General features: G+C 43.3%; 1 protein-coding gene across 2 annotated transcripts in view; it reads left to right on the top strand.

The window, feature by feature from the left end:
• WASHC5 (WASH complex subunit 5) overlaps positions 1 to 23,373 on the top strand; it is a 61,088-nt gene that overhangs the window by 37,088 nt on the left and 627 nt on the right. For both annotated transcript variants that reach the window (XM_055314297.1, XM_055314298.1), the window contains exons 18-28: positions 2,068 to 2,169; positions 3,656 to 3,835; positions 6,270 to 6,394; positions 8,797 to 8,959; positions 9,350 to 9,452; positions 9,539 to 9,618; positions 13,597 to 13,700; positions 14,510 to 14,639; positions 16,328 to 16,424; positions 17,131 to 17,284; positions 19,927 to 20,014. In XM_055314297.1, coding sequence (XP_055170272.1) covers positions 2,068 to 2,169; positions 3,656 to 3,835; positions 6,270 to 6,394; positions 8,797 to 8,959; positions 9,350 to 9,452; positions 9,539 to 9,618; positions 13,597 to 13,700; positions 14,510 to 14,639; positions 16,328 to 16,424; positions 17,131 to 17,284; positions 19,927 to 20,014 — 1,326 coding nt within the window. The remainder of the gene's footprint in view (positions 1 to 2,067; positions 2,170 to 3,655; positions 3,836 to 6,269; positions 6,395 to 8,796; positions 8,960 to 9,349; positions 9,453 to 9,538; positions 9,619 to 13,596; positions 13,701 to 14,509; positions 14,640 to 16,327; positions 16,425 to 17,130; positions 17,285 to 19,926; positions 20,015 to 23,373) is intronic.

Raw genomic sequence — 23,373 nt, 5'->3', positions numbered from 1 at the left:
CTGCCATTTAGAAAGCGTTTGCCACTGAAAGATTTTTTTTTTTATGATTTTATTTATTTATTTGACAGAGAGAGCACAAATGGGGAGTGGTAGGCAGAGAGAGAGGGAGAAGCAGACTCACCACAGAGCAGGGAGCCCAATACAGGACTGGATCCTAATACTCTGGGATCATGACCTGAGTTGAAGGCAGACACTTAACCAACTGAGCCACCCAGGCAGCCACCACTGGAAGATTTCTAAAACCTTAAAACTTTGTTAAATTACAAAACAATGTGTGTGTGTTTGTATGTATGTACATATTATAGTCCTATTTAGATTCTTTAAATTAGATATGTATTAAGGATAATATTTATGTATACAAATTCATTGGGAAAGGTCTGGAGGATCCATATGAAAACTGTTAACTGTTAACTTCAGAAGAGGACAGAAGTGTGAGGGAAGAGGCTGTGGGAAGGAGGCTTTCTCTAAGATGTTCTTGGAAGCTTCATGTTACTTTTTGATTTTTTTCCCCCTCATCGATTATTCATCTAGTTATAATTTGTTATTGTAAAAAAGGGCACAGATACTGAGAGCTGTAGAAACACTTGTGCAGTTTAATGGGTTATTACAACCACCATCCAAGTCAAGAAATACAGTTTCCCAGGTCCTACCCCAGGACCCTCCTCCTGTGCCCTGACCTAATCTCAGTTTCCCTGTGTAGAGTTTTATTATCCAAAAGTAAATCTCTGGACACTACATTTAAAAAAATATTATGTTAGGTGCACCTGGGTGGCTCATTCAGTTAAGCATCCAACTCTTGGTTTTAGCTCAGGTCATGATCTCCTGGGCGGTGGAATTGAGCCTGGTTCAGGCTCCATGCTCAGTGGGGATTCTGCTTGAGGACTCTTTCCCTCTGCTCCTACTCCCTACTCGTACTCTCTAAAATAAATAGATCTTTAAAAAAAAAAGAAATTTAAAAAATAGGTTATATCTTTTAAGCTTTTTTTTTAAGAAGATTTTATTTATTTATTCATGAAAGACACAGAAAGAGAGGCAGACATAGGCAGAGGGAGAGGCAGTCTCCCCATGGGGAGCCCCATGCAGGACTCAATCTCAGGACCCCAGGATCACAACCTGAGCCAAAGGCAGATGCTCAACCGCTGAGCCACCCAGGCGCCCCTAGCCTTTTTTTATTCTTCAGGTTTCTCTCCTTACAGTTTATCTGGTGAGGAACCCACAGCTGTTGACCTGTTGTTTTTCCAGTCTGGATTTTGCTGATGGCACAATCATGATGTAGCTCGACACGTTTCTCTAGCTTTTGTATTTCATGCAACTTTCATTGCAGTTGTCATTCTTGAAGTTTAGATGTAATCAAACCTAGGTGGACCCCATCCATTTGTCTTTATGACTTTTCAAAATAATGGTTTGTTGCACATATTAAAAGTACAAGAGACAAGTCTCAGGGCATTCAAAGGATTATGTCAAACTATCTGATGTTTTATGGATTTGGTAGGAGATTGACTTTTAGAATAACAAGTGCTTTCTCATTACAGAAAAAAAGAACCAGCCAAATAAGCTTACAGAGTCAGATAGGAGATTTGCTTTCCCATTTTATCTCCCTGATTACAAACAGCATTCCAAGAATGCTGAAAGAAAAGAGAATTGTTAAATCTGTCCTCATGGGGGTATAGATGCCCTGAGATAACATTGGGAAGAAAGGTGTGCGCTCAATTCAAGGGCAGGCCCATCATTCCACCCCTCCTCCTGATGTGGAGAAAAGGCACTTTTTACTTTTAATGAAATGATTAAAAATAAGCAGCAATTTAAAACTTTTCATACCCACAGTCTTTGGAATGTCATGTAAAATTGCGTGAATTTTACTAAGGTCAACCAAGTCCTAAAGAGTTACAGGTTTAATCATTCTTTCCAGGCTGCACAAGATCAAAGGGACAGGAAAGGAGAAAGTCTCAGTTATTGAGAAATGGGGTAGGAAAAGGCTCCACCATCTGGAAACCAACTTTTCCTTTGGATTTCTTCATGCCTCTGCTTTTTCTCATTGTCATTTATTGCTTTTTGATTTGCACTCAGGTGGATCCCAAACAGTTGCTGGAAGATGGAATAAGGAAGGAGCTAGTTAAACGTGTTGCTTTCGCTCTTCATAGGGGATTGATCTTCAACCCCCGAGCCAAGGTATCGGATGACCAAAGGGGTCTGTCCTGTCTCTCTGTCCAGCTTGCATAATGGACAAGCACACTATTTTTAACTATCATGAGCAAGACCTTTCCTCCTAACAGATATCTAATGCATGATGTTCAGTACAATTGACCGATGTGTTCTTTGATCCAATATTGTAATCTTGTTTGTATGATCAGAAAATCCTTTCCAGAACCCATCCTTTCTTTTACCTGTTGATCCCCAAGTTTAAGAACTGAACTGATGACTGTGATCCAGAGTTACTTCTTCTTAAAGTTAGAATTTGTAAACCCCGGGATCCCTGGGTGGCGCAGCAGTTTAGCGCCTGCCTTTGGCCCAAGGCGCGATCCTGGAGACCCGGGATCGAATCCCACGTCGGGCTCCCGGTGCATGGAGCCTGCTTTTCCCTCTGCTTGTGTCTCTGCCTCTCTCTCTCTATCTGTGTGACTGTCATAAATAAATAAAAATTAAAAAAAAAAAAAGAATTCGTAAACCCCAAGGCACATGGGAACTATAAAGCCTGTCATTTCTTATTTTCCTTGATCTGTTAGAGAATGTTCATTTTTCTCAGGAGAAAAAAAAAATGGGCCTAAAATTTATATCTAGGGTACTTTGGCCCCAGTAAATTCTTTTTTTTTTTAAGATTTATTTATTTATTTATTCATGATAGACACACACACACAGAGAGAGAGAGAGAGAGAGAGGCAGAGACACAGGAGGAGGGAGAAGCAGGCTCCATTCTGAGAGTCTGACATTGGACTCGATCCCGGGACTCCAGATCACGCCCTCGGCCAAAGGCAGGCACTAAACCGCTGAGCCACCCAGGGATCCCCTGACCCCAGTAAATTCAATTTAAAATATTTTAAGTATTTTCAGGTTAGATATATTCATCAAATGACGTGAGAGAAATCTTCAACTTTCATTTTTTATAGTCTTTCATATGAGGCTTCCTTCCCAAATGAATGAAACCTCTTCTTTGCTGAATGTGTGACAGAAGTTGCCAGTTATACTCGTTGAGGTAGAAATGAGCATTTCCAAAGCTGTCTTCATCTATCACTGTGGTCTCACACACAGTATGGGTCTCATTTAAAGTCTAGCAGAGAGTGAAATAAGTCTATCTGAAAAGGACAAACATATGGTTTCATTCATTTGGGGAATATAAAAAATAGTGAAAAGGAATAAAGGGGAAAGGAGAAAAAATGAGTGGGCAATATCAGAAAGGGAGACAGAACACGAGAGACTCCTAACTCTGGGAAATGAACTAGGGGTGGTGGAAGGGGAGGTAGGCGGGGGGTGGGGGTGACTGGGTAATGGGCACTGAGGGGGGCACTTGATGGAATGAGCACTGGGTGTTATTCTGTATGTTGGCAAATTGAACACCAATAAAAAATAAATTTATTAAAAAATAAATAAAGTCTAGCAGAGATATTGGAGTTGACCACCTACTCCAATTTAATAGATTTTTATTTCTCCTTTTACATAGCCAAGTGAATTGATGCCCAAGCTGAAAGAGTTGGGGGCCACCATGGATGGATTCCATCGCTCTTTTGAGTACATACAGGACTATGTCAACATTTACGGTCTGAAGATTTGGCAGGAAGAAGTTTCTCGTATTATAAATTATAACGTGGAACAAGAGTGTAATAACTTCTTAAGAACAAAGGTATCTAATTAAATCTTTAAAATTCTTGACTACATTCATTGTTCTGACATTTAAAATACATGCCCCACGGGCACCTGGGTGGCATAGTTAAACATCCAAACTCTTGGTTTTGGCTCAGGTTGTGATCTCAGGGTGGTAAGATCAAGCCCGGCATCAGGCTCCATGTTCAGTGTGGATTCTGCTTCAGATTCTCCTCTCCTTCTGTCCCTAAGATCTTTCTCACTCATTCTCTATAAAATAAATTAATAAATCTTTAAAAATAAAATACATGCTCTGAACCTCAGAAATGCCAACAAGAAAGTTTCTTTAAATAGTAAAAGTCAGTACGCATTAGATAGACATGAATACCTTCAGAGTACCCTCAGGAGCCATGAGGGTTGCAGAAAAATGTGTATGACACCTGACCTCTGGGAGTTTACCATCCTAAGGAGGAGGGAGAAATAACTGAATGACTAGAGAATGAAGCTGCTTGTTGTAAATGGTATAACTCAAGTGATCTGGAGTTCAGAAGGCTTGAGAGTTCGGTTGGCCTGACAGGAGTATGTGCTAAAGGGCGGAATTGCTGGATCATGTAGTATTTCTAGGTTTGACTTACAGATGAACCACCAGACTCTTTGCCATAGTGTCTGCACCATTTTTCATTTCCTCCAGTAATGTCTGAGGGTTCTAATTTCTTCATGTCCTTGCCACCACTTATTATTTTGCTTTTCAAAAAACAGTTATAACCATCCTAGTAGATTGAAGTGGTATCTCATTATGGGCTTGTTTTTTTTTTTTTTTTTTTTTTTTTTAGATTTTATTTATTCATGAGAGAGACAGAGGCAGAGGGAGAAGCAGGCTCCATGCAGGGAGCCTGATATGGGACTCGATCCCAGGACTCCAGGATCACGCCCTGGGCCGAAGACAGGCACTAAACCGTTGAGCTACCCAGGGATCCCCTCATTGTGGTTTTGATTTGCATTTCCCTAATGACTAATGATGTTGAGCATCTTTTCACGTGCTCATTCACCATTTGGATGTCTTCTTTGGAGAAAGGTCTATTCAAGTCCTTTGTCCCGTTGTTAATGGGGTTGTTTGAACACCAGATTCTTAAGTGCCATGACTGACAAGCTTGATTTTAGTCAATAGTTAACAAGGAGTTAGTTTTTAATTAGGGAACTCACAAGGTTCAGGTGGCATTCTTTTTTTTTTTTTTCTTTTAAAGATTCTATCTGTTTATTCATGAGAGAGACAGAGAAGCAGAGACACAGGCAGAGGAGAAACAGGCTCCATGCAGGGAGCCTGATGTGGGACTCGATCCTGGGACTCCAGGATCACACCCTGGGCCGAAGGCAGGTGCTAAACTGCTGAGCCACCCAGGCATCCCTCAGGTGGCATTCTTAATAGAATAAGTATTCTCCAGCCTTATATATTTTGGAATTTTATCATTACATTGATATATGTGAACTTGGAAGACAAAAAAAGCCATAAAATCCCTGTGTCTCTTCTTATTTCTCAGTCACTTCACTCATCACAAATATATCTTTTTTTATAAATGTTACATGTGGCATTTCTGGGAGTTATTAATGCACTTTTAAGTGTTTCCTCTTCAAACCCAAGGATCCTTTATTGTCACTGTTTATGCAGCATTATATTTATAAAACTACATGGAAAAAGATTAACTATGTTATCTTATCAAAGATGTACAGTGGACCCTTGAACAGCAACAGGTTTGAACTCACGGGTCCATTTATACATTTTTTTCCAGTAGACAAAGTGTGATACTGTAAAATATATTTTCTCTTCCATATGATTTTTTTTTAATTTTTATTTATTTATGATAGGCACACACACACACACAGAGAGAGAGAGAGAGGCAGAGACACAGGCAGAGGGAGAAGCAGGCTCCATGCACCGGGAGCCCGACGTGGGATTCGATCCCGGGTCTCCAGGATCGCGCCCTGGGCCAAAGGCTAAACCGCTGCGCCACCCAGGGATCCCCCGTATGATTTTCTTAACATTTTTCTCTAGCTTATGGTATTGTACAAATCAGTATATAATACATATACAGGGCACCCAGGTGGCTCAGTTGGTTAAGCAGCTGCTGTTGATGCAGGCCATGATCCCAGGATCCTGAGATCGAGCCCCGCATCGGGCTCCCTGCCAGATGGGCAGCCTGCTTCTCCCTCTGCAATGCTTGTGCTCTCCTGCTCTCTCCTGCCCCCCTTCTCAAATAAGTAAATAAAAATTTAAAAAAATATATAAAATATGTGCTAATTGATTGTTATTGTTAAGGCTGTTCTAGTAAACAACAAGCTATTAATTAGTAAAGTTTTAAGGACGTCAAAAGTTATATGTGGATTTTTAACTGTGTGGGGGTCAGTGCCCTGGCCCCCATGTTGTTCAAGGGCTAACTGTACTAAATACTTGTGGTTTGGTTTTGTTTCGTTTCTAGATTCAGGATTGGCAGAGTATGTACCAGTCTACCCATATTCCAATACCAAAGTTTCCTCCTGTGGATGAGTCCGTAACATTTATTGGTCGACTCTGCAGAGAAATCTTGAGGATCACAGACCCAAAGTAAGTGTATCTGACAATAGGAGTCTCTGAACATTTTCCTTAGATCACACCCTTGTTCCTACCACACTTGGATCCACTCTAATGGGTTTCTTAGAGTCACTTTTTTTGAGACTGGGTATTTTCCCCAGTGTGACTGAGAGGACCTCAGTCCAAGAAAATAGAGATTAAAATAAATCTAAGGTCTGTTCAGCCACCTTTCAGTTTTATGCTCCTCTTGCTTCCTAGCTAATGTTCTATTTACTTGGGCCTGCGGACTCCTTGGTATATTAAAACTTTTTTTTATTATAAATTGCTCATCTTTACCTGTATAACTGTGGCACACTGCCCCATTGCAGGCACCAAACCTTCCACTTGTCAGATCCTGACCTTTGAAGATTATCTCCACACCCATCTGCTTTTCTAGCACTTCTCTTGCACACGACTTCTCAGTCGCTTGTCCAAGCTCTGGGTCTTAATGGTAGCTCCACGACAGGCAACAGCCCTCTGACTCCAGAGCCGGACTCTTAAACACTGAGCCATTCAAGGGCAGGCTGTGTAGCTTTGCACACAGTGGATTACAGTTCCTATCTGGTCAGATGATTGAAAATCTCATATAATCAAAACCACCCTTAGGAATATTTTACATGAGCCCCATGGGAGAGACTTGCATGCTGCTTCTCTCATTGTGTCTGATTTTCTTCCTTTTTTCTCACTTGAGCTTCTGATGAGGCAACTAAGGTTAGGGGTACTAAGTCCAACTGAGGGAAGAGCCGACTCATATTTATACCCGTGCACGTGCTCACTGAGGGGAATGGCTAGTGAAGTTACCCAGGATAAGATTCCTTTTCTTCTTTCTCTGTCCAGCAGTGTGTGCATTGTTGAATTTATGTAAGTTGAATGTCCTTATGACACAGCTCTTCTGTACTGCCTTCAGATTCTAGCTTATTTGGTCTCAGAAATTACACAATTTGACACACTATATATGAACGTCTTCCAAAAATTCAAGCACAAATGAGTTCTATCTGTGACTCACGGACCAAAAAGAGTAAATGATCCAAAATTTTTTATAACTCCTGCTTTCTTGGTACCCATGGGTGGGTTACTGAAGCCCTTCTAGAAGACTCTCCTCCTAGTGCCACATTAAGACTTACAGAAAGGATTAACCATTGGGTTTGGGATCTCCACGTCATAATAGTGATTTATTCATCTACATTGGGAGACACTGGCGACACATTCAGAGTGCCAGCACTGGGTGATAGGGGCAGGACGCTTTGAAGCTTAAAAGTAGAATGCACTTTCTGGAAATCTTGGTCTTTCCAAATGTAAGCCTTTCCTCCCAAGCTTTCAGTAAAAAGATGTCCTAGTTCCTAGAATTGGGGGCCTATTCATCTCTGGAGTGTACTGGAATTTCAGAGCCTGGGTTTCCACCCTATACCTGCCCAGTCAAACCCCAGGAATGGGCCCTGGGCATATATTTTTAACACACTTTACCAGTGATTTAAGGACCCTCTGCCAACATTTGAAAACCAGTAAAATGGTGGTTAAGGATATGGTGTTAGAATCAGGCCTCGCTAAATTATTTCATCTGTAAAATGAGGGTCACACAGCTTGGATATTAAGCCATGATGAGGATGAAAAGAAAAAGTTCTTAGCACAGGACCTGACATCTAAGAGGTGCTCAGTAAATGTTGTGGTTATCATTGCTGTCAGCACACTTTTGAGTCTGAAAGGAATCATTAATTGGTGGCCAGACCCAGGAGGAAAGAGGAAATGGCTTTGTTGTCATAGTCACAAATTTCACTAGATCAGCAGGACTCTAAGTTCCTTTTTTATCAAAATGGAAGTGAAGGGCAGCCTGGGTGGCTCAGCGGTTTAGCGCCGCCTTCAGCCCAGGGCCTGATCCTGGATTCCCCGGATCAAGTCCCACGTCAGGCTCCCTGCATGGAGCCTGCTTCTCCCTCTGCCTGTGTCTCTGTCTCTGTCTCTCTCTCTCTCTCTCTCTCTCTCTCTGTCTCTCATGATTAAATAAATAAAATTTTTAAAAAACAAAAACAAAATGGAAATGACACAAGACTCTTACTGCCTGGTCTCTGGGAATCTAAAGACCCTGTGGGGAGAAAACTCGGCTCTAATGTCTCCTCTCTGCTCGGCTCCAAAGAACAGCCTGACCCAGTAGAAATGAATTAGTCAAACTGGTCACCTGGCATGGGGCAGGAAAAAGTGATTGCACTGAATTTGGCCCTCCTGGCCCTTTGGGCATTCACTGTGAGATATACTAGGTGCCTAGATGCAGAGGTTATTAAACAGATCGTGTAGCCATTGTTCCTCATGTCTGATGCCTAAATCCTGTTGCGTCCCACATCTCCTCAGGATGAATTAATTCTGATCTGCTTTTGACTTTTGAGTTTTTGTTTTTCTTTTAGAATGACCTGTCACATTGATCAGCTGAACACTTGGTACGATATGAAAACTCACCAAGAAGTGACCAGCAGCCGCCTCTTCTCAGAAATCCAAACCACCTTGGGGACTTTTGGTCTGAACGGGTTAGACAGGCTTCTGTGCTTTATGATCGTCAAAGAGCTACAGGTGAGCATTTGGGTTTTGATGTGTGGTTCCTGCTTCCCTGGGAGAAATGAGAGGAGATCAGTTAGTTTTCCATTCATGCTTTCCTATGCCTACACCAGCCATACATATATGCTTCTTTTTAGGTAGATGAGAACTGAGGATAAACTAGAATTTCTTTGGCCAGCATAGTATTTTTATGTGTAGACTGGTCTGGGGAGTTTCATGTGAGGAAGTTGAGACTCTCTCCAAGCAGGAGGATGTTTCTAACAGGAACCAGAAGTTACTGCCTCACTGTCATCCTTGATAGCGTTTTATGACTTAGGCTGTGTTCTATATAGCACTTCAGTTAACTGGAGCATTATTCATTTTATTCACTATGTTTGGTTCCTTGACTGTGTCTTCTTGTTTTAGAATTTCCTCAGTATGTTTCAGAAAATTATCCTGAGAGACAGAACTGTACAGGATACTTTGAAAACCCTCATGAATGCTGTCAGCCCCCTAAAAAGCATAGTAGGTAAGTGTTGTGAAAGCACCCTGAGATGGAGGTAACACTAGCTTTTCCATTTTTACTAAACAGAAAATTATATTTTACCCTTTCAGCAAACTCGAATAAAATTTATTTTTCCGCCATTGCCAAAACACAGAAGATTTGGACAGCTTATCTCGAGGCTATCATGAAGGTATGTTGTGGGAGAGAGGATGATAATCAATACAATGTTTTTTAAATTATTATTTTCTTACAACCTTGCTGTCCAAGGAAAGCCACACTTCTTTCCTTTGTCATCAGAGCAAAAATACAGCACTTCAGTTTATTGTTATTTCTAAATTCACTTGTCCTTTATTGTCCTTTCTGGAGCTCTTCTTGTCTGGTTTTCATTGATTGGCCTCCTCCTGTCACCAACGAGAACGTTTCTTTTCTTATTTTTTTTTTTTATTTTTTTTGAGAACATTTCTTTTTAAACTGACTTTGGGCAAGAAGTGCTTTCACGCAAAGAAATGGAAATCTTCCTCAGTGGTCTCCATCCTGACATAACAAGTTCATTTAATGGACTGCTCTGTCAGTGTACAACTCTGAACTGGGGCAAGTAGGTGTTAGAACAGGACATTTGTCTCTGTCTCGCCTTGGGTCTGCACAGATTTTAGAAAGCCAAGTTCTCTGGGATGTAAGTTATCCTTACACCATGAATAGAACACTGTCGTCTTTAGAAATAAGTAAGAAGGGATCCCTGGGTGGCTCAGCGGGTTAATGCCTGCCTTTGGCCCAGGGCGTGATCCTGGAGTCCTGGGATCAAGTCTCGCATCAGGCTCCCTGCATGGAGCCTGCTTCTCCCTCTGCCTGTGTCTCTGTCTCTCTCTCTCTCTCTCTCTCTCTCTCTGTCTCTCGTGAATAAATAAATAAAATATTAAAAAAAAAAAGAAATGTGTAAGAAAGTACAATGAGAAGATTTAACTTGTTGGATGGAAATCTCAGTGACTTTAGAATTTGCTTGTCTGCTTTCCTGCCTTCACATTGTGGAGTCAGTTCCAGGGACCCTCTGTGTCTTCTGTGTGTCTTTCTCTCATCATGTGATGATCCAATACAATAATGCTTTGTTGAACGCTCGTTCTGTGCAAAACATCGTCACTTACTGTGAGACACAGGGTCAAAGGGAGCTCTAGCTGCCTCCTCAGAAAGCCCACTTACAGTCTAGTAGGAAAGAGTAGGTTTCCTGGCAGAAATCCAGTTCACACTTAAAAATATCACCTAGGGCAGCCCCGGTGGTGCAGTGGTTTAGCACCGCCTGCAGCCTGGGGTGTGATCCCGGAGACCCGGGATTGAGTCCCACGTCGGGCTCCCTGAATGGAGCCTGGTTCTCTTTCTGTCTGTGTCTCTGCCTCTCCCTCTCTCTCTCTGTGTCTCTATGAATGAATAAACAAAATCTTTAAAATAAATAAATAAATAAAAATAAAAATATCACCTACCACAGGAAAAGCCTAAGCAGCTGTGGGAATATGGGGACATTCCATTCTTTTGTTTCCAATTATATTAGTTGTTCATTGAGAGAGTACTAATGGTGCCCCTGCCAGATTCACAATATATTTCCCATAATTGTAGTGATTTTTTTTTTTTAGTTAACTTAGACTAGGTAACACAGACCTTTTGACTCAGCTAGATGTCGTCTTGTTAGATATGTCTGACAGTCCCTTAGCCACATGATTTCCAAATATTGAGAGCTTCTCAGACTAAGTTTCCAAGTGTTGGAAAACCCTTTAGGAGGAATAAAGGATTACCTGAGGTTGGACAGACCTGAGCCTCAGCTCTGTGGGAACTTACAGGGAGGCTTTGAAGGGGTTCCCCAGGGACTATGACAGACCTCCGTGAGTTGTAATTGCTGGTAATTCAGTAATAACCAAGTATTTGTCTAAGTCGGTGATCTCTACATGAAGCCTCAAGGACATATTTGTCCTTTCGTCTTTTGCTAATCTGGACCAGTGATTTCTGTTATTCTGTGCTGTTTGATGGTAGCCACTAGCCACATGTAGTTCCTGAGCATTTAGGATGTGGCCTGTGGGAATGAGAAACCGAATTTTAAATTTTATTCATTTTAATCAGTTTAAATGTAAAGAGCCACCTGCGGCTGTGGCTGCTGTACTGGTCAGTGCAACTCAACAGAAATGGAGAAAGACCATCCAGAGGTCACTCTAGACAGGAAAATAGTAGAATGAGTGCACCACCTCCCGGGCTGGTCAGCCTCCAGAATCTTATTAATGGCTCGTAGGAAATGAGAACCAAAGAGAAAACGTTGGTCACTGAGATTGAATATGTTCTAAAGAACAGCAGGTTAGGTTAAACCGCCTGTATCTCTGCTTCTACTCCTAGACTGGTATTTTCGAGGGAATTCTGGACATAGAGTATCTAGAATTAATCAAGGAGTACGTGGGCCAGATAAAAGTTTGGAAGCACATTACTGAGTTGTCTGAGGGAACCCACTGTTTTCTTGGCCTTGCCCTGGTTTCATTTTTATTTATTTATTTATTTATATTTATTTATTTATTTTCATTTTTAAATAATAATATTTTTGTACTAATGAAAGGTTTATGAGAACAATTTTTTGGATTTTATTTTCTTCACATAAATGGAATAACACATAAATGGAATAAAACCTAGTAAGAATAGTGATCAGAAGTAACACATTTGAGGTTATTTAAGACTTTTAACTGTTACAAGCTCTTTTTATCCAAATAAGATTTTTTTTTTTTCTCTTAGAAAAGGCCTCTCACGGGAACCCTGGGTGGCGCAGCGGTTTAGCGCCTGCCTTTGGCCCAGGGCGCGATCCTGGAGACCCGGGATCGAATCCCACGTCGGGCTCCCAGTGTATGGAGCCTGCTTCTCCCTCTGCCTGTGTCTCTGCCTCTCTCTCTCTCTGTGTGTGACTATCATAAAATAAATTAAAAAAAAATTTAAAAAAAAAAAAAAAGAAAAGGCCTCTCTTTTCTTCTAACTTTTCTCTGCTCCCAGCCACTCAGGGATGGGTCCATTTCTCCCTCACTGTTGCTAGAATTATAGAACAGTTCCCCTTCCTATCCTTCCTCTCTTGCTAATCTTTTAGGGATAGCTTTCCTAGAAGAGAAAAGAAGAAATTCACGAGCACTGAAAGAATTTACTTTTGACTTTATGATGTTAACAAATGGAACTTGTTGGAATAATCTGAACTCTGTCCTAGACCTGACCCAAAGATAGTTTCCTATCACCTGACAGGGGTTATAGACATCTCCAAATATCATTTATGCTCATCACTTCTTGGAAATTACATGCTTAATTCACCATACAAACATAACTCTGTATCACCGATCTCTTCTTTTAATGGTTTGAGAATTTTACTTTGTTACAACTGGCTTCCATTGTTATACTATGTGTTTTATTTTACACATTTATTTTATTTTATCTTAAAGATTTTATTTTTAAGTGATCTCTACATCCAACATGGGGCTCACATTTACAACCCCGAGATCAGGAGTCACATGCCCTACCAGCTGAGCCAGGCAGGTGCCCCTATTTTGCACATTTAAAATAATTATTGTAAGACAGTGTTAATAGGCTTCACCAGATTCCCCAAGAGGTCCAAGTACCCGAAAAAGGTTAGGAACCCTTGGATGAGGGATTAGCATTGTTAGAAGAGGCTTTTGGGAATATTTTATATGGATTATTTTATAACCCAGGTTATTATATGATCTGTAATCCTAGGTGATGTGGATAGGCTTATATTCACCACATTTTAGGCTAACAGAGCAAAATGGCATCCCTCGGACTCAAGAAAGTTCAGTTTTGAACAAATAAAGGAAGGAGGGCTTCTAGAACTTATTTCAGAAGATCATAAATAGAGCTTCAAAACAGCCACCTTCAATATGTGATCAACTAAACATTAATGAGTCACTTTGTAAAATATCAGACTTTGGGGATATTTGAGGTTGGCATACTGGACCTAATCCAGACATTCCTTACGGGGTCCCTTGTGCTCCATCAGGGATGACGCTGGTCTTAGCCATGAAACTAGTCCCGGAAATCCTTAAAATGTTGTGACCCTTCCAGTAAAACACTGTCATCTTTGTATTTGCCTCCTCACCATCACTTGGAAGCGCTGTATGTTTGAGCTGGTCTTCCTCTTGCTTGTTCACAGGTCGGACAGATGCAGATTCTGAGACAACAGATTGCCAATGAACTCAATTATTCATGTCGGTTTGACTCCAAACATCTGGCAGCCGCTCTGGAGAATCTCAATAAGTGAGTGCCAGCATCTGAAATACCGCCCAGGGGCCTGGATTGTTCCTTATCGATCAGCACCCTAATTTCTTCAGTATTTAGTCTTTTATGTTCTTTTTGGGTAAGGAGGCTCTCTGAATTGATAGCTGCCTTCCCAGGGATAATCAAGTCTGTCTTTATAAGCCTCTTTCCTCAGCCTTGTCCCTTGGTCTTTGTCTGTCTGTCTCTCTCACTCACTCATTATTGATGGATTCATTTATTCAGTCCACATATATTGGTCACTTAGTGCACATCAGACATGGTGTTAAGTCCTTGTACAGATTGAGAAAGCATTTACTACCAAAATCCATGCCTGAATTTCTGCAGGACTGAGTCACTGATCATCCAGAGGGCAGTTCGCAGTGTGCTAATTACCAGGAGTGGCTGTTGGCACACATCCCAAGCACAGTCAGATCCTCCATCTCACCAGCAACTTGCTCTCATTCCCAGCCTCTGCTTCCACATAAATAATCTTGTTCTTGCTGGTCAGTAAGTCCGCACTATTGACAAAGCAGTTATTGAATATGGTTCAGTCAATTCATAAAAATTGGAATGATGCAAGCATTTGATTTGGGTGAACTCCAAAAGATAAAATAATTCTAGGTCAGTTTTTCTACTTTTAAACCAATCACAGGCACAGAAATGGAGAATTCGAAGGATCAAGCTCTCATTTTACAGATGAAACCGAAGCCCAGAAAGATCATATCGTAGCCTGTGTTAACTGTTGTATGAATTGCGTTCATCCCTGATGGTGATCCCTGTTCTGTGGTGTCTTGTCTTTCTTCACTTAGGGCTCTCCTGGCAGATATTGAAGCCCACTATCAGGACCCTTCACTTCCTTACCCCAAAGAAGACAACACGCTCTTGTATGAAATCACAGCCTATCTGGAGGCGGCTGGCATCCACAACCCACTGAACAAGGTCAGCGACCAAACTATGGAGCAGGGTGGTGGGAGGGGCGGGGCCACGGGGTGGAGGGCGGAGCTATGTGGTGGAGGGGGTCACATAGTGGGAGGGGTGGAGCCACGTGGTGGAAGGGGCGGGGTGGGGTGGGGCATGGGGCGGGAGGGGAGGGACCACGGGTTGGGGGCGGAGCCACAAGGTGGGAGGGGCGAGGTTGTGGGACAGGCCGAGTGATGGGAGATGATGAGTGGTACCCGTGGAGATTTGTTGCAGGTGGCAGATCACTTGCTAAAACATTGGGAGAACCTGGGTTCTAATCCTAAAACCTGCATTCCCCACCTGCATTCTAGCTTCCCACGAGTAATGGGATGATCACCCCTCCCCTGCCTGATTCGGGCAGGGGCAGTCGGGTGATTCAGTGTTTGCCACAGCTCCTTAGGAAGTGAGAAGTACTCTCATCTGTAGGAGATCGGTTTTAGGTTTGTCTGGGGTTTCGTATTTGAACTGCCTCTAATTCATGGCATTGATCCTTGGTGCCCAAAGATGCTTCCCTCTTGGCTGACAGTAATCACACCCATCATCTGGGGCCACAGACTCTCTTCTGCGATTCCGCCCCCCCAGAAACCTCTGAGAGCTGAAAGTATTTTCACAAGCGGATGCTGGGTCTCATTTGGTGGCAGGCCTCGTCCCACACTGACATAAGGCTGGCTGTACTTCTGTGAATATTCAGGTTTTGATGCAGAAATACCGAGGACTTTGATGATAGGCTGTTACCCTGGACCCTCATTACCTTTCTAAAATCTGTAAAATAGGAAATCGGTATGATCTCCTGGGTTTGGGACAAAGGATGATGAAGCTGAATAGCAGCGAACATTTTGAGTGCCCACCCCAGGCCAAGCACAGTTACCCGGACTATGGGTGAGGTCATCTGGTCTCCACCTCCCCATGAAACGTGACATTGTGTCACGTTCGTCCTGGGATGAACATTTTATGAGTGAGGCTCAGAGCTGATGACTTCCCCAGGGCTCCAGGCTAGAAGTGCCGGAGCCAGGCAGTCTGAGCAGAGCTGGGGCTCCCAGCCAGAGTGCTGCCCTGCCTCCCAGGAACTGAGGGAAGCAGAGAGGGCAGGACGTGGCCAGGTATGTCCTGACCATACTGTCTGCACTGGAGCTAGTGAATCACTAGCCCGCTCCTTGACATTGCACAAGGGGAGGCAGATGACAAACGAGACACACAGCTGCTTGCTTGCTACCTGGGCAATCCCACTCACTGCTGTGTGGATCTTTCCTTCTTTGGTCCTGCCCTGCTCTTTCCCCCCACCCCCACCCCCCACTGCCCAAGCCTCTCCCTGCAGCTCTTGCTGGAAGTGACTGCATTTTGCTTTCCGTCCCATTCTTGCTCATCACCAGTTTCCCTCTCCCTTTGTGGACCACATCAAGAAGATTCCAGAGGACAGTAACTGCTAATGTCAAAGCAAAATTGCTCCCTTCCCAGAAGGGCTCGTTTTTTATATAGGTACTTAGGATTGCAGGAGGCAGTGGTGTTAAATCCAACTCTGCAGGGGGCAAATTAATGGAACCATCCTCGTTTTCGGTAGTCCAAAGAGCACGTTGAAATAAAAATGGAAGCTTCCATTTGAACATGCAGTTCTGAGGCATTGGGCTTTGGGAAGAAACTATCAATTTTTCTTTCCTTTCTCTTTGCAGATATACATAACAACAAAGCGCTTACCCTACTTTCCTGTTGTCAACTTCCTATTTTTGATCGCGCAGCTGCCAAAACTTCAGTACAACAAAAACCTAGGTACCGTCTGACATTCATTGCAATAAGTCACAGTAACACAGGGACGGATTAACAGCCAATCAAACAGCTCTTTGTTTGGAGAATGCTGTGTCACCTGTGAGGTCCCTCCTTAGTCAAATTCATGTCAATAAAAGGCACTTGTTTGGCCCTGTGAAGTACAGCATCCCTTCATGCAGTGTAGACAGTGCATTCATTTACCATTAGCCAAAGCTACGCCACCCTTAAGTTCCAAAGATTAACCAACTTGTAAAATGTGCAGGGTCATTGTTTCTCTTGTTTCTTTAATGTCCAAGTAGCTGATCGTGGTGTGAGAGAAACTTCTTGTGGTTAGCATCCCATTCTCACAAGTGGTGTGTGGTATGAAAAGTAGTAAGAGGGGCGCCTAGGTGGTTGAGTCGGTTAAGCGTCTGCCTTTGGCTCAGGTCATGATCCCAGGGTCCCAGAATCGAGCCCCATAGTTAAGCTCCCTGCTCAGCACATGGTGATTATAAAAATCAGTCACCATTTTATTAATGTTGCATCAGACCACTGGAAGCCTCCACCCATCCTGGGCCTGATTCACACTGTAGTCCAGAGTTGTTATTCCCTCCTAGAAAAGTCGTCTGCCAAGGATGGTCCGGTCCCCAAACATCGTGACAGTCACAAACATTGCCAAAGGCCAGCGCTTCACTTGGTGTCCTGATTCCTAATTTGTCGCTCCCCACAGGAATGGTCTGCCGGAAACCTGCTGACCCTGTGGACTGGCCGCCGCTCGTCCTGGGGTTGCTCACCCTGCTGAAGCAGTTCCATTCCCGGTACACAGAGCAGTTCCTGGCTCTCATCGGCCAGTTCATCCGCTCCACAGTGGAGCAGTGTACAAGGTACCAAGGGCCAGCCCAGAATAAAAGGAATTAGTTAAATGTTATCGGGCGGGCTGTGCACCTTGCATCCCAAAGTCCTCTTATCATCTCCCTACTAGAGACGGAACCTGGCTGCTTCCCCTGCTGTGTGAAGCAAGTCAGGGCCCACCTTGATTGCAGCAACTAAAGGTACCTTTCCCCCCACTTAGCTCCCCTGCTGGGGGAGCCCCCTCAATGCACTCCACAGTGATTTGGCAAGAATGAGGAAGTCGTGACCAGGGTTAGCTGCCCCCGCGGGGAAGAGAGTGCAGGCCTGTTCCTCTGCTGTCCTGGGTGCTGTGCTCAGAGCTCAGGGAGCCCGAGCCCTCCGGGGGGCCACTGGCGTGGGCTGGCCCCATACCCGTCAGCTAGAGTCAGGGGGCACACCCATGTCAGAGCCCGGGCACGGCCTGGGGTCGCGGCCTGAGGAAACAGAAAATCACACAGAAGTTCCTACTAGATACAAATGCTCATAAACCGTTTTTTCTACCCTGCCCCCAAAGTGTGGCTCTTCTGGGATAGAAAAAAAATTATGTGCATGAGATGCTGAGTCCTGAGCCTCCTTCTCTGTCACCCTAAAGGATCAGGCCCCTAAATAAATTCCTCTGGCATGTTGCACATCCAAAGTCTGGAAGATTACCACTTGGTCACTTTTGTCACCATAACTTAAAGACTAATGAGAATGACCTTCCAGGGCCTCATAAAGCAGCTCTCCCGAGATGGGATTTCAGGGGCCCCCGGCAGGAGTCCTTCAGCCTCTGCAGGGATCCACCCACCCATGAGGCCCCGTCACCTCTCCGGGCAGCACCGAATGCTGCTGGAAGCATGCTCGTCACGGGAGGGTTGCTGATTGTGACAAACGGAGAATCTCTTCCCGTCTCTGGGATGTCACTCATGTGTCTTCCTCGGTGCCCTGCAATTAGAATAAATGCAGCCTCCTTCCTTTGCTTCACCCCACATTGTAACGTCAGGTTGTTGCTTTAGGGCTTCTTTCTCTTTAGATGGGCTGCGTCCACGTGCTCCTGGTCACTCTGCTGTGGCTGCTCAGTCTGTGACTTCTCCCCGGGGCTCCAGTTTGCCACTGACCATCTTAATATTTCCCAAGCTTGTACTGAGACTCTAAAAGCAGCTGACCCCTGGAGCGGACCACTGGGTCCTGGGTGGAGAGCCGTGCAGCTGAAATCGCAGGACTAGGTTCCTAACCTCTGGTGTGCACACATGGCTCCTAGGGACCTCAAATTCTTAAATCCTCACATCTTTTTCCCAAGAGCCTCAGTCAGGCTCATTCTTCCCCATCTTAGTTAATGGACCGAACAACAGACGCTGGATGTTTTCTAGAACATGTGGTGAGACTTGCTTCAAACAGCAGACTTTTTTAACACTTGAAAAATAGAAGGTAGCTCAGAAGGATAGGGAAGTCTCGGAAGCAAAATCACAGCAATTACAAAATGAGATCGGTTGCAGAGAAAGGCAGCAGGCACCTAAAAACCTAGCGCCTCTGGCTCTGGACCACGAAGAGGCAGCCATGGGCTGCAGTTCGCGGGGGGTACAGCATGACTGGGAAGAAACCTCCACTCATGGCCCCCCCAGCTGTAGCTCCCCATCCTTCAAGAGTTGGCAAGTCCTTCTTCCTGGCTCTTCTTCATTACTGGCTACAAAGTGTGGCTCTCGAGCCGCATGTTTCTGGGGACCCTGACAGAGGTCATCAGGAGATAGGTGCCAGGCTGCAGCTCCGTGTTCCTGATTCAGCCAAGGGAAGTGACCTAAGGAATCATTAGGGAAATAGATCAGCAATCCAGTTCCATGAAATCCTTTGTTAATCAGAAAATGCCAATCTGTACCTAAATTGGAAATAGTTGTGTTAAAAATTCCTTCTGGTGTGCAGTAGGAATGTGCGCTGCGTAAGAAGACTGTTGTGTACTTTGCTGCGTTCCCAGCTCTAGGTCAGTGCGTGGTAACACAGCTGTATGAATGGACAAGTGAGTAGGATCCCATATGGAAAGTCACTAGATGCTGTATTTATTCGACCTTCAAATATATAGTAATGTGCAGGTGCAATCACATGCTGCAAACAGAAAATAAAGACATGACTCAGGCTTTCAAGAAAACCAGCATATGGACAACTGAAAATTTGAGAGCCTAGGGGGAAGATCCTAAGTATAGTAATAACACAGGAAAAGGCCATTTTCCCAGAGGAGTCAGGGAGGACTTCCAAAGGAGGCAGAACCTGGAACTGAAAAGATGCCTAGAAGTTTACTTTCAACCGCACGGGCAGAGCAAGATGTAGCTGCAGAGACCAGTGGCATGGGGAGGTGTGGCCTGTTCGGGGACCTGTGGGCTATTGAGTCATGAAGTGCCGAGGGGGTGAGAGACAGGAGGCTGGACACCCGGTGGGCGCTACGTCGTGGAGGCCCATGCAAATCATTCAGCGCAGGCTTTATCTTCTAGATCATGTTCTAAAGACCTGCCGGCAGGATGATGATAGAAATCAAGAGGATGTTCTAGAGATTTGTTTCTCCTTTGATTTCACTTAGTAATCTGTCATTTACTTAGTCTTTCAGTATTTTGACTGAGGTCTAGCATGTGCAAAGCCATTAACTGACCCAGATTGTTCTCCATTCCAGCCAGAAGATACCTGAAATGCCTGCAGATGTTGTGGGCGCCCTTCTGTTTCTGGAGGATTATGTTCGGTACACAAAGCTACCTAGGAGGGTAAGCGATAAAGAACATTACTAAAGCCCTTGTTGTAAAAAGATGGCATTATGCATGGCCCTGGCTTCATTAGGAGTGGAGTCCGCTAGCTAGTCCCAGTGGATGCTCCCAGCCCCGAGCCCCTGCTCCGCCCCACGGCTGTGAGGGCTCCTCCCTTCACTGTGCTTCACAAGCCCAACTCACACCATTTCCCCACTCTTCTCACTCTACCACGGCCTCCTCCTGTGAGCCACTCACCCAGTCCTGGTCCTGGTCCTGGTTCCAGAGCAGTTCAGATGGGCAGTCCAGGACAGAAGTGGCCAGGGCAGGGAAATAATTGTGTGGTTGGTTTTTTTTCCTGTCCACGAAAACCTGGTTCCCACAGCAACTTTGGTTGCGTTCACACCACACCTAAAATTATATTTGACCAGGGTTTCCAATAATGGCTTTGTTTTACCCTCTAAAGTATTCTTTCCTTTTCCTGTTTCACTAGTAATTCCACTTTGGTAAGTTTTAGCTCAAAGTACAGAGCTTGATACTAAAATATAAAAGAGTTTTGATAGCTTCTGAGAAGCCATTCTGATTTTTTTTAAATTAGTATGTTAGGGATCAAAGATACTTTTTTATAATGAAAGCCAATGTTTTAAAAATTAACTAGCAGCATTCCCATTAAAATCAGCACTATTACAGTAACACGGCCATACTGACTCTCACTGCTAGTTTTGTCGTACAGGTTCAAGGCAATAAAACAAGAAGTGACCATTTAAAAATGCATAAAGAAAGGAAGACAAATTTGTATTATTTATTAAGGATGTAATTGTCAAAAAAAAAAAGGATGTAATTGTCTTCCTTGAAGATCCACTAGAATCATGTGGAAGACTATTAAAATAATAAGCATATAGAAAAGCAGATTAGACAATGTACAAGGTAAACAATACTAATAACCATTCAAAAATATGATGTGAAAAATATCCCATTCACAGAATTAACATATAAATAATATAGCCAGGAATAATAATCTCTGTAAGAAACACAGTTTAGAAAAAATAATTTAGAAAAAACTATAAAAATTCGAAGTCCATCTCTCTGAATGTGGAAACTCAAATAGTACCTCAAATAGGAGTTCTTATTATTTCAAGAATTATTACAGCTGTGATCAAAATCCCAGATAATTAAAAAAAAAAAATCCCAAGGAATTTTTTTCCTTGAGGGACGAGAAAATTTTTGAAAATTTTAAAGAACTCAGGCCAAATGTAGGATTTAAAAAAAAAAAAAAAAGATATTAGGGACACCTGGGTAGCTCAGTGGTTAAGCATCTGCCTTTGGCTCAGGTCGCGGTCCCCGGGTCCCGGGATCGAGCCCCACATCAGACTCCCTGCATGGAGCCTGCTTCTCCCTCTGCCTCTGTCTCTGCCTCTCTGTGTCTCTCATGAATAAATAAATCTTTAAGAAATAAAAATAAGATATTAAAAACATACCAAAATATTTTAAAATATTGTAAAACTACAAAAATGAAAATAGTGTAATACTAGTATGAAACCCAATGGATGGATCAGTAGACCAGAATATGTAGTCTAAGAACAAATCCTGGCACATACAGTTGCATGTGAGGAAAAGTAGCCTATCAAATGAGGGAAGAAAGGAAATATTTTAGTCAGTAGTGCTGGCATAGTTATTAGTTCACGATGTGGTTAAAAATCAGCCAGCTAGTCTCTTCATGTCTTCCATGTATCAAAATAAATTACAGATCATGTGGAAAATGGAACCAATAAATTCAGAAATTTTACACAAATATGTATCAGCTCTCAAATTTCTATATAAACATCCAAAGGAGGAAATCATAAAGAAAATTTAGAGGTTTGATCTCTTAAGAATGCTGAATGTAACTAAACAGTTCTGTCAAATGTCTCTTAATTTAAAAATTTCTTTTTTTTTAATTTTTATTTATTTATTTATGATAGTCACAGAGAGAAAGAGGCAGAGACACAGGCAGAGGGAGAAGCAGGCTCCATGCATCGGGAGCCCGATGTGGGATTCGATCCCGGGTCTCCAGGATCGCGCCCTGGGCCAAAGGCAGGCGCCAAACCGCTGCGCCACCCAGGGATCCCCAAATGTCTCTTAATTTAAAAAAAAAATTGGGGAAACTCTTAACAAAGGACCGGTTTTCTTGATTTATAGCATGTTCTTTTAGATCAGTAAGAAAAAGAACCAACCCAATAGAAAAAACAAAACTGGGCAAGGGATAGTAACAGGCAGTTTTCAGGAAAAGAAATACAAATAGCAAATAAACATTTGTAAAAATGTTCAGCCTTAATTCAAGTGTCACAAATCAAAATAACAGAAAAATTCCTGTTTCCACTAATCCAGTTTTTCACTCCAGTTGGTAAAAAGTTAAATGTTGAGTTCGCACTGCCTGGAAGGGTTTGGAGAAATAGGACTTCTGAGTACTGTCAATGGTAGTATGGATTGTTTATCCTATGAAAGGGCAACTTGGCTTTATTTAAAAAAAAAAAAAAAAAGGGCAGCCCGGGTTGCTCAGCAGTTTAGTGCCGCCTTCGGGCCCAGGGCATGATCCTGGAGTCCCGGGGTTGAGTCCCACAACGGGCTCCAGCATGGAGCCTGCTTCTGCCTGTGTCTCTGCCTCTCTCTCTGTGTGTCTCTCATGAATAAATAAGTAAAATCTTTAAAAAACAACAACAAAAACCTTCGGATAAACTCACCTGTTCCCAGCAGTTCAACCGCCTAGAATATCTGCTAGATATATGAGCGCAAGGTAACCAGATATATGTGCAAGGATGTTTGTAAGACTTAGCAGAGGTAAAGGATACAAGGTTACGTGATCCTAGGTTTTTTTTTTTTTTATGTGATCCTGATTTTGTGTGTGGGCATGTGCAAACTAGAGGGACTCATTATAATTTCATTTATTCAAGTATCAGTTTGTTTTCTATAAGGGATTGAGAGATTTCTTTTTTTACATTCCTCTGCATTTTCTAAATTTCCTCTAAATAGCAGGTGGTATTTCATAATTGAAAAAAAAAATTAAATGTCACTTTGAAAAACTGCCCATTTCTAGCAGTTGGAGGTGCCATGGCCCTGCATTCTCCCATTCGCCCTCCTCCACCCACCCCCTCAGGGCTTCCCCAAGAGCAGGCAAGGAGGGTGGCATGCTTTGGAGGCCCACCCTCCTCTTTGCTCTCTAGCCTGTCACTTGCTGTTCTTTGGTCATCACACTTCACAACTGTGAAGTGAGCTGAGCTGATCTGTTGGCACTTCCCAGGGGCACACACGTTCCCTGCAGACCCAAGTGCCTGTGAGCCCGGGTGTTGGGCAGGTGTGGAGGTGGAGAGCGCTGCATCGCAGCCCCTGCAGCCCCTCGGCTC

This window comes from Nyctereutes procyonoides, unplaced genomic scaffold, assembly GCF_905146905.1.
Source record: "Nyctereutes procyonoides isolate TBG_1078 unplaced genomic scaffold, NYPRO_anot_genome, whole genome shotgun sequence".
NCBI classification, from domain to species: Eukaryota; Metazoa; Chordata; class Mammalia; order Carnivora; family Canidae; genus Nyctereutes; species Nyctereutes procyonoides.
This window is presented reverse-complemented; position numbering and strand designations above follow the sequence as displayed.